The sequence below is a fragment of the Notamacropus eugenii genome, chromosome 1, assembly GCF_028372415.1.
Source record: "Notamacropus eugenii isolate mMacEug1 chromosome 1, mMacEug1.pri_v2, whole genome shotgun sequence".
In the NCBI taxonomy this organism is placed as follows: domain Eukaryota; kingdom Metazoa; phylum Chordata; class Mammalia; order Diprotodontia; family Macropodidae; genus Notamacropus; species Notamacropus eugenii.
Genome location: NC_092872.1, coordinates 635,172,398 through 635,187,585, shown reverse-complemented (window position 1 = coordinate 635,187,585; position 15,188 = coordinate 635,172,398). Strand labels below are relative to the sequence as shown.

Sequence of the window (15,188 nt, the reverse complement as noted above, 5' to 3'; positions counted from 1 at the left end):
AAAGTATCTAACAAGTGCAGCGAGAGACCAGTACTGCAATGGGTACAGTAAAGAGAAGCAAGAGAGTTAGAAAGCCAGAATTCCTCCCCTTGAGGAACTTGCAACTTCATTGGGGAAAACAAGACTAGTGTACATGAAACAATTAAAAAACAAATAAGACAGGGTGTGATTCATTGTCCAAATGTTTGACACAAACTTAATTGCTTGAGGAAGGTCAGTGAGAAGAGATCAGTATGGGTCAGAGAAGCCAGAGAAGCTTTCATTCCCTGAAATGAGAAGTGACAATAGGTGTGGTATTTTCAGAGCTTAGTGAAAATTTAAACAGATTCACATTGGAAAATAATGGGAAATAACTTTATAAAATGCCTCCAAACTGTTGGACATCCTGCTTTCCACACTGATCCTTTCTTACACTAACCTTCCTGTAGCATTTAAAGTTTGCTCCACACATAAAGGTAATTAGCTATATGCCCTCTAGTATATATTAGCAGCCTTCAGTGCTAACTGGGCAAGCAACCTCCATGTTAGTGTCCTGACTTGGTGTCTAGGGACATGGAAACTGGAAGAAATAAATATTCTTTTTAAAAGATTCATGTTTTTTTTCTTTCTGTGGTGTCAACATAGGGCAGTATGTTCAATAGCTGGAAACCCATGTGGGTTGTGTTGCTGGAAGATGCTATTGAATTCTACAAGAAGAAAAGTGATAACAGTCCCAAGGGAATGATACCATTAAAAGGAAGTACTCTTACCAGCCCTTGCCAAGACTTTGGTAAAAGAATGGTAAGTTGTTTTTTGTTTTTAATTGTTCCCTAATATGGTCTTATTATTTCAATTCAACTCAATAAACATTTCTTAAATGTTATCAACATGAAAAATATTGTTTTATATTCTAGGAGAAAAGATAGCAGATAGGAGAAGACTTATGATTTCCTTGGTATTGGGAACTATATGGCAAGGAACCTTTTTCTGCTAGAGCAGGTTGGCACCTCTCATCTTGGAAAGTTACCTAGAACACTGAAAGGCTAAGTGAATTGTTAAGGGTCACAAATCAATGTGTGTCTGATACAAAATTCAATCTTCAATCTTCCTAGCTCATAGATCTGACCACCAACAATTATGCCATGCTGTCTTAGGTATGTGACCCTGGCACTTGATAAAGGTATGCTGAACAGAATCGCATTAGAAAGTACACGGGGTCCAGTCATGGCTTTGGAAGCGTGGAGGTTTATGGAGTCTGAGCATACTTGGGTAAAAGAACTCATGAGCCAGACCTTCACAGGTACTTCTGGACTAGACTGGAGACTCTCCCAAACATGGCCTTATTCAACTCATGTCATATAAGAAACAGAGCCATCAGCATTCATCCCTACTGTGGGCACCAGTCTTTGCAGTCTGGTTAATTTTTAATTTTCTAATGTTCAGGATGAGGCAGCATGAAGCATGGGAATAGAGGGTGGACCTTTAAGATAAGAACCTTTAGGTTCATGGCATGTCTCTGATAAATAGTAGCCTCTTGGCCGTCTCAGTGTTTTGAGTTGTCAAACAGATGCTGATCTGCTCTGGTAGAAGAAATTTCTTCACCAGGAGTTCCCTACATCGAAGCAAGCATAGCTTAGTCACAAAGACCTGCAGATGATACCTATGACAATAATGACAGCAAATTTCACCCTTTGACAGCTCAGTCCAATAAATGCTGGGATGCAAAGTGAATTCTTCCTGTTTACTCCTATGCATTTAATTATGATTTAATCAGTGCCCACACAAAACAGCCAGAGCCCAGACTTGAGTGTCAATATTGAGACAGTGAAAATTGCTTCAAGTAATAGAACAGTCATCTTTCCAAACACAACCTTTTTGTTTATGGTAAACTGAGCCTCTGGCATCCAGGGAGCCTCAAGGTTTGTACTCTTAAATACATACTCTGTCCCTAGTGCTGCACAGATATCACATCCACATGGATGTGATGAAAAACAAAATTTTTCATTTAGATAAGGGAGAGGGGAGACTAGGAGCAAACAGTTGTCATCTCTGCTAATATTATCTTATTTTGTCCCCTCTTCCCTCATTTGAATGTATGCCATAAGCTCTTCATCACAATAATTACCAACAGCCATGATTAAACCTGCATTTTCTAAATCATAGAGGAAAGGTGCTTCTGGATAGGTAAACCAGTAATGATATTTGGAGGGCTACTAAAGAGTTTATGACTATCAAGCTTATAATGATTTAAAACCAATAAGATTTCTGAATCCAGAGATTCTAACTTCTTTGCCAGAAAAAAAAAATATCTGACTGCAATAAGTCAATTGATCAACAAACATTTATTAAGTACCTAGTATATACCAAGAACTATATTAGGTGCTGAGGATACAAAACCAAAGATGAAACATTCCCTGCATTCAAGAAGCATCCATGATGTTGGAGGAGACAACATTTGTATAAATATATACACAATTCATAGAAAATAAGTATGTGGTAACTTCTTGAGACATGCAGTAGCAGCTAGGGGAATCAATGAAGATCATGTAGGAAGCAGCATTTGAGATGAGCTTTGAAAGAAGTGAGGGATGCTAAAAACAGGAAATGAGGAGGGAGTGCATTCCAGGCAGGAGATATAGACAATGCAAAAGTGGAGGCTTGGGAGATGGAGTGTTGCATATGACGGCACTGGACAGTGCAGTGTTCCAAGGGAAATAATTTGTAATAAGGCTAGAAAGGGATGTTAGGTACAGGTAGTCAAGGGCTTTATATGGCAAACTGGAGTTATATCTGCTTCTAGAGGTAACTTTGTTCATTTGTTTCTTTTTAGCAGAGTAGTTGCATGCTTAAACCAGCATATTAGCAATATCACATGCAAGATGGATTGGAGTGGGGAGAGACTTAAGGCAGGGAAGCCAATTAGGAGGCTATGTCAATAGTCCAAGTGCAAAGGGATTAGGACCCGAATTAGCATGGTGACTATCTAAATAGGGGGAGCTAGGTGCGCAGCTGTGGCACATGAACTCAGAAAGACCCGAATTCAAATCCAGCCTCAGACACTATATAATCCCAGGCAAGTCACTTAACTCTGCTCCAGTTTCCTCATCTATCAAATGAGCTGAAGACCAGTATCTTTGCCAAGAAAACCTCAAATGGGGTCACAAAAAAGTCACACATGACTGAAACCACTGAAAAACAACTGTGTAAAGTAGAGAGAAGGGGATGGATGCAAGAGATATTATTGAAATAGAATCAATAAGACTTGGTAACTGATTGGATTGGAATGGCTGGATTCTTTGATTATGACTAGGCTCAGGCCTCTGCTTCGTTGTTGTTTACTAAAATGCTTTGTTCTGATTTTAGTTTGTGTTTAAACTTGCTACAACCAAGCAGCAAGACCACTTTTTCCAGGCTGCCTACCTGGAGGAAAGAGACGCCTGGGTGCGAGACATTAAGAAGGCTATTAAGTGCATTGAAGGAGGCCAGAAATTTGCTAGAAAATCCACCAGGAAGTCCATTCGACTGCCAGAAACCATTGACTTGAGGTGATTTGTTTCCTTTGTTGTTTTTTTCTTCTAGGTTTTAGGTTTACAAAACTCTACCAGCATAAATTATGTTCCCAGGCAGGAGCTCTAGTCTTCCCTATTGCAGGCCATGAGGTCCAGTCCAGCCTAGTACACTAAATGACCTATTGGTGGCCAGAGAGAATAAAATGCAGCATCTCAAAGAGTCTGTAGCTCCTAAACCAGGACTATTTCCTCCACTGAGCTTTATCATTCCCAGTGCACATTAGGTGTTCAACTCTTTCAGGTCACTGTATCCAATATGAGAGACCCACAGCTTCAAAGAGAGGCCCAGACCCTTCTGATCTTAGCAAGGGCACAGAGTAATTAAATATATGGAACACCTCTCCCCTACCCCCCAACACCAAATTGCAGAATGCTACTTACCGAGCAACATATCCGCAAGTACAAATGAGTATAGTGAGAGAAAGCCAGGTGTCCTGGGAAGAGCATTGGATCAAGAAGAAGAGGGCTTAGGCCACTGCTGGCTACCTCTAACTAGCTTTATAACCTTAGACAAGTCCATTGATCTCTTTGAGTCTCAATTTGCTTATTTGCAAAATGGATTTACTACTACCTGCCCTATCTGTCCTATAGGGTTGTTATGAACTTTATATCATCATGTACAGGGGAAAGAACATTGGCTTGGGAGTCAGAGGACACGAGTTCAAATCCCTCCTTTGAGGCTTATCACCTGTGCAATCTTGGGCTAATTACTTAACCTTCCTGGCCCTCAGTTTCCTCAGTTTCTTCATCTGTAAAATGGGGATGATAACAGAACTTAATTCACAGGGCTGTTATGAGGAGCACATGAGATAACTTATGTAAAACCCTTTGAGAACTTTAAGGTGCTGCAGAAATGCTAGCTATTATTATTATTATCTATCAAATGAATGTTCTGGAGAAGGTATTCTCTGAGACCCCTTCCATGGCTATAATCTATGATCTTATGATCCTTGAACAAATACGTTAATCTCATTGACCTTCAGTTTCCTCATTTGAAAAGTAGGGATGATAACATGTGCCCTGCCTGTCTCATAAGGCTTCGGTGTGATTCATATTAGCAAGATATAGTAGGAAGAATACTGACTGAGTCAGGGAACATGGGTTGAAATCCCACCTCTGTGGAATTACTGCCTGTGTAACCTTGAACAAGTTGCTTAGCTTCTCTGGTGACTCAGTTTCCTCATCAGTAATGTAAACGCATTGGACAGTATGGCCTCTGAGGCCATAGATCTATGAACCCTATGGCTAGGATGATATATGTGAGATGGAAGTAACTGTTCCCTTCTCTGCCTCTCCCCACCCCAAAGCATTTCTCTCTGTACCTTCTAGCTCCTGCCATGTTATACTTGAGAAGCTTAGCCTAATTTGGAAGATTCATTGGTTGACAATAACCTGCATATACTCGATTTTTACCAAAATGCATCATTAGGAAGTCAGTAGGATGCCCAAGAGGAGCTAGAAGTCTTTAGATCAACTTATATCCAGATATTTGTTGTGGGGCAGAGATATGTTTAACTGATAGCATGAGGAAAGGTGGGGAAAGATTTAATTTCTTCATTCTAATTTGGAAACTCCTTACATCTATTCAATAATGTGTCATATGAGGGGAATTTTGAGAGAGAAGATATAAATTTGAGGTTACAAATTACCCAGATCTATAGTCTAAGATGGGAGAAGATGCTGCTTTTCCTCCTCTCAGAGTTTACCTTTGATCAGTTACTGTTAAACAGTCAAGTTCACTGTCATAAAAGAGGTATAGGGAACAAAACCAGAGAGCAGCAGGTAGAATCAAGAATGTATAGTTTATGTAGAGGTTTGTCAGAAGTTCAGTCTTTGGAAACTGGCTAAGGCAGGAAAGAAAGAACAGGGAAGGATTGGTGAGTGGAGGGGCGCAAGGTTTGGTAGATTCATTGAGGCTAGAGAAAATCAGGAAGAGCTGCCCTTGAGAAGCAATGGGATACAGTGGCACAAGTCCTGGTCCTGGACTCAGGGGATCTGGTTTTAAATCCTCTCTGTCAATTTCTGTCTGTGTGACCTTAGATAAGTCACAGTCTCTGGGCCTTGGTTTTCTCATCTGCACAATGAAGCAATGAATGGGATGGCTTGATGACTTCTGAGGTCTCTACCAGCTCTAAAATCTAAAGTTTAGCTCTGAATCCTAGGGCCCGGGCTGCTTATTCTTTGTCCAGCTTCCTGAGAGCATTACTGCAGCCTGAAGCAGGTCAATGAATGCAACTGAGTCTTGTTTTGGACTGGGAGTCAAAGCAGTAGCTCATCCACAGGTCTTCAAAGCCTTGGCCACGTTTTCTCCATTTGTGTGAATTTCACCATAAGAAAGCCCCCCTTGCTCCATGATAGCTCACATTTCTCTGAAAAGTATACTTGAAAACTAGTTTTCAGCACCACTCTCTCACCCCTACACACGGTGCTCAAAATAACTCCCAGGGGCTGTTAAAAGGACACACTGGGGGTGGTTGCTGATAACTTGCCTATCAAATTAGGTCCTAGAAAGGGAAACCAGACTGTTTCCTCCAAATGGCAAGAAACCAGGAGTGGTGAGCCTTTGTGGCCCTGTTGCTTCTGAACATGTCAGAAGGGGTCATGCTGCTGACCACAGTTGTCAAATATACGTGTAAAAAGGATGGCTGGACAATGTTGAGGGGAAGCAAGATACAGGAAACAGGAAGACCACTTTCTGTTCTGTGGCTCAGTATTCCTGTGATAGGGCTCCCCACTTGCTCTCTAAAATAACACTAAGAGCTCCTCTTCTCTTCCCTCTCTCCACACTTCCCTCAATGTCTTTATCTTTCCTTTTTCCCCTCTATTAATCTGTTTCCATTTAGAGAAAATGTAAAAATATACTTCATGTATGGTTGAGACATTTCTCTGTAAAGAAGCTGCACTGAATGTTCCCTTTACATATGAGGTCTATGATGCCAGATGCCAGCTAGCTATAACTTTCTCTTTTGAATGTCAGTAGTTAATTTTCCAAATAAGTTTTTTTTTATTTGTTCAGTTCATTCACTCAACAAATATTTGAGTACCAACAGTGTTCAAGTCTGACCTCAGACATTTATTAGCTGTGTAACCCTGGGCAAGTCACTTAACTCTGTTTTGCCTCAGTTTCCTCATCTGTAAAATGAACTGGAGAGGGAAATGGCAAACGACTCTAGTATTTTTGCCAAGAAAATCCCAGATGGGGTCATGACTCAAGTAACTGAACAATAAACAGCATGTAAGTCACTGTGCTAATTGCAATATAGAATATAAAATTATGCTAGCCAGGGTCATAAGCCACATGCATAAATATTTACAGGGACCAAGGCAATATGCAGTTAACTGCTAGCTCACATAGTAGGTAGAGAGTTGGATTTAGAGTCAAAAAATCTTAGGTTAAGGTCCTGTCTAATATTTAGTGATGATGTGACCACATACCTAACCTTACTGAACCTCTGTTTCCTCCTCTGCAAAATGGGGATGACAGTATATATGGTAGCTACCTCACAGAATTGTTATGCAGCTCAAGTGAGGTAATGTATGGAAGATGCCATTCATAAGTTAAAGGTCTATAGAAATGTTAGTTACCATCATGGTCACTCTCTCCAGGGTAGAAGGTATGTGGATGAATACCTGATAGATTCACCCTCCTTACTCATTCCTTTTTCTTCTGCTCAGTGCCCTATATTTATCCATGAAGGATGCTGACAAAGGAGTAAAAGAACTGAAGTTGGAGAAAGACAAGAAGGTGTTCAACCACTGTTTTACAGGTAAAGTCTGAATTTCCCATGTGCTTTTTGCTAGGAGATGCCACCATTAAAATGAAGGAAATGCTTTGGATTCTAACTCCCACTCCAGTAAGGATAGAGAAGATAAGAGAGGAATGCTGGACAGAAAGGATAATTTGGGACATACTCAGTGAGCCAACTGAAAATGAAGAGCTGCACTCCGAGTCAGAAAAACTAGAAGAAAATCTGAGCTCTTTGTTACTCAATATAATTTATGATATAATGGAAAAACGTGTCTTTACTAGGAAGTGGGAGATGTGTTCTAGTCCTAACTTTGCTACTAGATGATTGTATGACTTTAGACAAGTGTCTACCAGTTTCTTCAAGTTTAAAACAATGGAGTTGGATTAAATAATCTCAAAGGTATTTTCTTGCTGTGATGTTCTTCAATTCTATGAGAGCTTGTTGATTAGATCATAGAAGTTTTCAGAATTCCATTTTAAGTCATTCAACCTTGACTAAGCATGATTATAATAAGGATATACCTTGAGTTCCCCAAAGCAACGACTGACAATGAAGTGTGTGTAAACTCTGGTTGGTCCTATTATGCTAGAAAGTCTTCAGATACTGGCTCAGTAATGGCCTGTGGCCCAAGCTGCAGTTAATCAAAAGACATTTATTAAGAACATAATATGTGCTAAGAATTTTGCTAAGCCCTGGGATTGAGAAGAAAGGCAAAAGATAGTCCCTGCTCTCAAGGAGTTCACAGCCTAATAGATGAAGTCTAACCTAGAGAGAATTATCCCCATGTTAGTCTGGGGGGCAATGAGATTTTGGGCCATGGCTCTTAAGGATCACCTGTTAAATTATGATAGCTGTGACTTGCATCGGTTGAGGGATTACTCAGGCTCAAGAGAATGAAGAGTTTTGTAGCAATGGAGTATTCAATCTTCCTTTCATTCCACACTTATTGAGTTGAATATGGGAAATGTAGATTGCATTCAGTTTTCTCAAAATTCTTGGACATTATGAATTTGAGAAGCTCCTAACAAGAAACAATATGTTTTGTTACAGTCTATTTTTATTCAAGTACAGGCTGTACCAGATGACTTCTGAGCTCTCATTCACCTCTGAAATACTGTAATAATAGAATCTCTAATAATGGCTAACATGTACACAATATTTTATAGTTTAGAAATATTTTTTCATAATGATCCTGTGATAAGTAGTGACCTTACTATCTATATTTTATGGGAAAAGGAAACTGAGGCTAGAGGGAATTTAAGAAATATAGCCATAGTTAGGCAGATAGGAATTACAGTTATTGTAATGATGCTCACTCTGTCTATGGGGTCTCAGTCCTTGTTACAAAATACTGTGAGCATAGAAAAAGTGAATGCTGCTGAAGCCCATTAGTATTCAAGGAACTATGACCTATTAGGTACAGCATTCCAAGACTGAAGTCACAAATCATACAAGGCAACACTTAAGGAGCCATAAAAAGTCACAGACAGGAGAGCAGTATATGGAGTTAATGAAATCAAAAGTACTCTGGGCTTCAATTTCTTTATATGAAAAATGGGAACTAGACGAAAATTTTTTTGTAAGACCTCCTCCAGCTTGATGTACCTTCAGAGTTTGTCTCTCAAGGCTTTGAAAAGTTGCATTTTGTGTTTCTGATGGGAATACTTGCACTGGTATTATTATCACAGAGTCCTGAAGTAAGAAATATAATTTTGAGTATTATGTGCAAGAACTGTGTTAGGGAAGTGGAAGATACAAAAAAAAATACATGAGTTCTTTTGTCAAGGTGTTTATGGTTCAGCTGAGTCAACAAAAATACACTCACGAGTCGTCAAATAACAATACAAAACATATTAACATAACAAAAGAAGAAATGCTATGACACAGTGTTAAATGCTAGATAAATATGATAGACAACAGCTGTCATGAATTTAGAGGAGAGAGAAAGAGATTGCTGTAGGCTGGAGTGGCCAGAAGGTAGACTGTTCCTAGAAAATTGGGTGTGATTTTCACGAAAAGGAAGTTGTGGGGAATCTTAGAATGGTCACATTAGAAAGAAATGGCACAAAGATGTGGAAGTAAAAATGGCCATACTATAGCAAAAAAAAAACACAAGTTAACCATCCTGGATGGAGAAGAGGCTTCATCATGTGAAGCAGTGGGAAGAAAGGTAGGAAAGGTAGGTTGCAAAAATTTAGATGTCAATTTACATAGCAAGGTTTGGGTGAGGTAAAAGAGAAAAGAAGGCAAAAACTTTCAGTACATCATATTCCTAGAGGTTAATGAAATAATTGTGTCTTTAGGACCTGGACCTTGTCACTCTTCCAGTATTATACATATACACATATAGTTATTCATATAGAACAAATTTTATGGAAAGGCAAATCAAGCAATTCCAAAGCGTACTTGCCTTCTGGGAGGTGTCTGAATCACAGAGGCATAACAAGTGTGGATGTGAATGTATAAGACATAATGAGAGAGTTATGGATTCACCAGAATGTTGGAATGTTGCCCAGCAGTAAACCTTGATTTCAGTTCTTTCTGTGTTTTCTTTATCTGCTTTTAGACTGTTATGAGTCTTTTATGTTTTCTGCCTTTTCTAGGATGGTGACATAAAGAGTGTATTGTAACCAAAATGCATAAGCATATGTGTGCTTGTATACATAGGACCTGGGGACCCTACTACCTACATACATGGAAGCCTAGTCACTTTCTAAATTTGGGGAATTCTCAGAATAAACTCTAGAAGAGGGTATAATGAGTTCTAAAGAGAATATTACCTTACTGTATCAGACTCTGAGATCAGACTCCATCTGCTTGAGACCAAAGCATGAGGGATCCTGGTTCCTGGGTTGCACCTAAATATTCCTTTTCGTCAATTTCCCTCTGGCAGATCAAGTCCTCCAAGCATGTAATTCAGCCACCTGTCTCTGTCCCTTTGAACAGGCTATCCCTTATACCTGAAATGGATTCCTTTCTCATGTCTATGCCTTAAAACCCCTAGATTTCTTCAAGTTAACTCAAGTACTGCCTCCTGTATGAAGTCTAATCTGTTCCCTTCATTTTGTTAGTACCTTCCCCTGACAACTCACAGACTTCCTCTGTGTTGCTATACCTCGATAGAATATAAGCTACTTGAGAGCAGAGACTGTAGGTCCTTAATAAATCTTATTGAACAAATGAATGAATAAATGAATGAATGAACTAGTGATGGTTAAGGCATATATGATCATGTTGCACAACTTCCCTAACCAAATCAATCAAAGTCACGCCAACCATTTCCCTCATCTATCTAATTTAGAAGACCCAAATATTGTCATAGACTATTCTCAAAAACTGTGACAATAATTTAAATATAAGGATGATTTTATCTATCATCTAAAAGATTAATTTTCTTTCTCTTTTCAATCAGACAAAATGCCAGATTTCTCATTTTGAGATGCCTAATATATTGTTAAGGAAAGGACATTTTTCTTTGCATAATTTTTTTAATGATAGAGGGCTCACCTCTTGGGATGATTTAAATATAGTCTTGGGCAGGCATGGGGATGGATGGTGTCATCTTCCAAAGTTCTTTCCAGTCTTTTGATTCTAGTTTTGAACTAGTAACCTGACCATTGATTCTTCCTATCTAGGTAACTGTGTGATTGACTGGCTACTATCTAAACAATCTGTCCGTAATCGTCAGGAAGGTCTCATGATAGCATCTTCACTGCTAAATGAAGGTTATCTACAGCCTGCTGGGGACTTGTCCAAGAATGCAGTTGATGGGACTGCTGAAACCTCCTTCCTTGATAACCCTGATGCTTTCTACTACTTTGTAAGTGGGAAGAGTTACCTGCTCATTCTTATAATGAAGATAGTCCAACCAGATTGCACAACAAGAGTTCTTGACTTTTTTTGAGGTCATGAAACCCTTTGGTAGTCTGATGAAGCTTAGGAACCCCTTGTTTTGAAGAATGTTTTAAAATAGAGAAACTACATTTGAATTCAAAGAAAACAAATTATATTAAAATAGTTATCAATTTTTTTTTGAGTTCACTTATCCCAGGTTAAGATCTCCTGTCCCAAACAGTTGTCAAATTATATCTACCTATGAGAAAAAAATGTCACAGAATTCAACTCATGGAAATCCCCATAGTACCACTGCAGATTTCTCTTTCAAAATACATACTCACTCTAGGGTCATATTATACACGTAGCAAGAGGAAATTTCTCTGGGGATTTTGTCAGTTCTGTTTCTTCTTTGGATTAGAGCCCAGATATTTGGACACTGCATGAGAGAAACACTATGCTTAGGAGACTGAAAGAAACTTCCCAGATACAAAGTTTCATTTCACTTTGGGTGAAGTTTCGCTGTCACTCTCATTTCCTCAGACCACTTCTCCAGTCTTCATGGAATACAGAAAGCAGCAAGTGCTAGAGTTGGGGAAATGTCCCAGATGTTACTTGGGGTAAGAGTGAGAAAAAGTAACAGTTTGAGAAAAAGTAGTCTTTGAAGGAAGAAAATTACCCAGAGAAAGACTGACTTACAAGTAAAGAAATAAACAAACAAAGGAACAAGTCAAGCTCAGGAGGGGTAAGAATATTCATAGAAGCATGCTTGAAAGGTGAAAGACAGGAAATATAAAGGAGGGATGGAGGAAGTAGCATTTTAGGGGAAAACCTAAAAGATTCAGATTGGGGTACAGGTAACACAGAAAGGCAGAAAGAACATTAAAATGATGGTGATCAGGGAAATAAAAAGTGATGGCAAACCTATGATTTGGTGAAAGAGATTCGTGTTGGTTTCCCATTAGGCAGACAGTGGATTCTTCTGTGAGGAGAATTCCAGTGATGATGATGTGATTTTGAAGGAAGAATTCAGAGGAGTCATCATTAAACAAGGGTGCCTCCTGAAGCAGGTGAGTAGCCAGTACCATACCCTTTGGATTCTTCTCTTTCATTGGATTCTCTTTTCTCCTACTTTTGCCTTCTCCCTCTTACCTGAAAGTCTGTTAGTGGCTACTTGTGGCAGTAGTTAGAACTAAAAGTTCCCGGATGTGCTCAAAAAATCCAAGGGGAATAATATGAGGAAGAGTAAAGTAGAGAAAGAGAGAGACAACTTGAAATAGGGGAGAAGTCATTATCTTCAAAACAATAAGAAAAAGAGAAGGCAAAAAAATATATATATTGCCACCTTATGAGATGGAGGATAGCCAATGTGACAACACCTTACATAGAATGACTGTTAAATGTTAAATTAATTCTTAAGTAGAGCCATTTAATGCTAAATATATATTCATTTTACAATAAACAAATAACCAATGAAGAGGGAAATATAGATGGGGAGGATCTGAAACCAAGTAAGAGAAGTAAAATGTTATTTAAATGAACAATTGATATTCACATCTGTAGGCTAGCAGTGAATGATATTGTAAGCACCGGAAGAATTAAAGTGACATTTTTTGGGAGGAACATATTGACTCCAATCAATTAATAAGTATGCATTAAGAAACTACTATGTGCTAGCACAATGCTAAATGCTGGTGATACAAGGACAAAAGTTCCTGTGCTCAACAAACTTACATTCTAATAGGGTAGGTTTCTGTATTGGAAAAGAATCCTTGGAAAGTTTGTATTCAAAGACTCAAGTCACATTGGAGCTGAAGGAGACCTCAGTGACATGATGGATTTGGGTTTAGTTGATTAAACATTGGATTAGATGATTCCTGCATCTATATCCTTTTAGCATCCCCAGTTATCACCATTAAAACTATTTTCCTTACAACTGGTCGCTATCAGAAATAAGAAAAGAGGGGAAAAGTTCATAAGTAATTGGAAGAAAAGAAAGAAAGGAAAAAAATGAATCTGGGATTCTTTATGGCCACCTAATGTTAGCTGAGGCTTTAGAGACCTTCATCAAGTATTTTTCAAACACAATTGTATTTGATCATTATGACAACAATGTAGGGGTAGGTAATACAAGTATTATTATTACTGTTTTAGAGATGAGAAAACTGAGACTCAGAAATGCCAAGGCAAATAACATAGCTAGCAAGCTAAAAAGCCAGACTTTGAATCAAGATCTGATCACATTGTTCTTTTCCTTACAACATACTTCCTCAGAAGGGGTTTAGTTTCTCCTTCCTTCTAAGTCAAGTACTGATCATAGTTTAAAAGTCAATCTGGATGCTACAATATTTTACAATATAATCGATAGATGGCTGAGAGAAGTCTGATGTCTTAGTACACCAGGTTTCTAGTAAAGTGCCCTAACCCAGAGCTGGCTGAATGGGACTAGACATTGGCATATTTGATTTTTTTCATCTCTTTTGTTTATTTATATAATTTACTTCATTTTATTTGTGTGTGTGTGCGTGTGCGTGTGCGTGTGTGTGTGTGTGTGTATTTTGTCTCTCGTATAGATTTTAAGTACCTTCAGTCAGGGACTGTGTCTAATACACACACACACACATATATATATATATATATGCATACACATATATGCATATATGTATATACCTTCATATACACAAACACACATAATACATATGTGTATATGTATGTATGTGTGTGTATTATATATGTATATATATATATATATAAATATAAAATAAACCTATGGCCTTGAGGCATCGAGTTCTCAATGTAAATTTTCACTTTTTCTGGTATTGAAATTAATTTCTTCATGTCATATATTTCAATTAGACCTTCCAATCCAACTTTTCTTTCACTTAAATTTAATTAGCTTTGGTAGTGTTTTTGGTGGGGGTGAGAGGAGAAATTTAATCTAAGTTTTAGCTTTTAGCTGAATTAGTTAAGAAGTAATGTTCTCTAGCCATATATATGTATGTATATATATATATATGTGTGTGTATATAAATATATACATAAAGTCTTCCTAGCACAATGTGAGGCACATGGCTGGTGCTCAATAACTCTTGTTGAACTGAATGCAATTGGTGATGGGTAGATGGTGATCTTTATAGCTGAGTATGAATTCTAAGAAATGGCCTGAAAGTCCCAGATGTGCATATTATAAATCGTCATGGCATCTGTACCCTCCTCAGTCAGAGATATGTCATTCTAGAATAATGACTCAATCCTGTCACATTCTGATGCAACCAAAGTGCTTAAAGGAACTTGAGCAGTACCCACTGCTTCCAAATCCTCCTTGTCATCTTCCTCTGAAGATTGACTCACCAGAAACAGGAGGATTACCCAGAAATTATGTGAGATCCCACAATATATTCCTGGAAGAAAAGGAAGGAGTGATGACTACAAGAAATTGTCATGCCAATTCAGTCAACCTATCAGTCATCAAGCATTTATTAAGCAGTTACTATACATCAGGCACTGTGCTAAGCACTGGGGATGCAAAGAAAAATGGAAAACAGTTCCTACTGTCAGGAAGCTTATGTTGGAGGAGGAATGTTAGAGAATATGTATGTATGTATATAGATACAACTAGTCCAAAAACCACTTTCCACCCCCCTTCTGCCCCAAGAATATAAGTTCTTTGATGACAGGGATTGTTTCATTTTTATCTTTGTATGTTGACACTGAGCACAGTGTCTTGCACATCATAGGTGAGTCATAAGCATTTGTTTGTTGATTGAATGACACCATTGCTAATTTTGTGCCTCAATCCTGGGTTAGGACATGGTGGTACTGGGCTGATAATCTTATTTTTTATCCTTTGTATGCTGATACTGGATGCAGGGGCATAGGAGGAAGAACTGGAAAGTGAGGAAATTTATTCTGAGGGAGGACCCTGCCTATTTGCACTACTATGATCCTGCAGGGGTGAGTGCCGTGGTTGCAGAAGAGGGATTCAAACATCATTCTCATTATTATACTGAGTAGCCCAACTTTGCTCCCAATTCTTTTTGTCTATCCCAAAGTACTC

At 38.5% G+C, this 15,188-nt stretch overlaps 1 protein-coding gene across 1 annotated transcript in view; it reads left to right on the top strand.

The window, feature by feature from the left end:
* The window catches only part of PLEK (pleckstrin), a 36,333-nt gene that overhangs the window by 17,865 nt on the left and 3,280 nt on the right, over positions 1-15,188 (top strand). The window contains exons 2-7 of the mRNA XM_072635372.1: positions 625-780; positions 3,343-3,524; positions 7,224-7,315; positions 10,933-11,117; positions 12,097-12,201; positions 15,002-15,085. Coding sequence (XP_072491473.1) covers positions 625-780; positions 3,343-3,524; positions 7,224-7,315; positions 10,933-11,117; positions 12,097-12,201; positions 15,002-15,085 — 804 coding nt within the window. The remainder of the gene's footprint in view (positions 1-624; positions 781-3,342; positions 3,525-7,223; positions 7,316-10,932; positions 11,118-12,096; positions 12,202-15,001; positions 15,086-15,188) is intronic.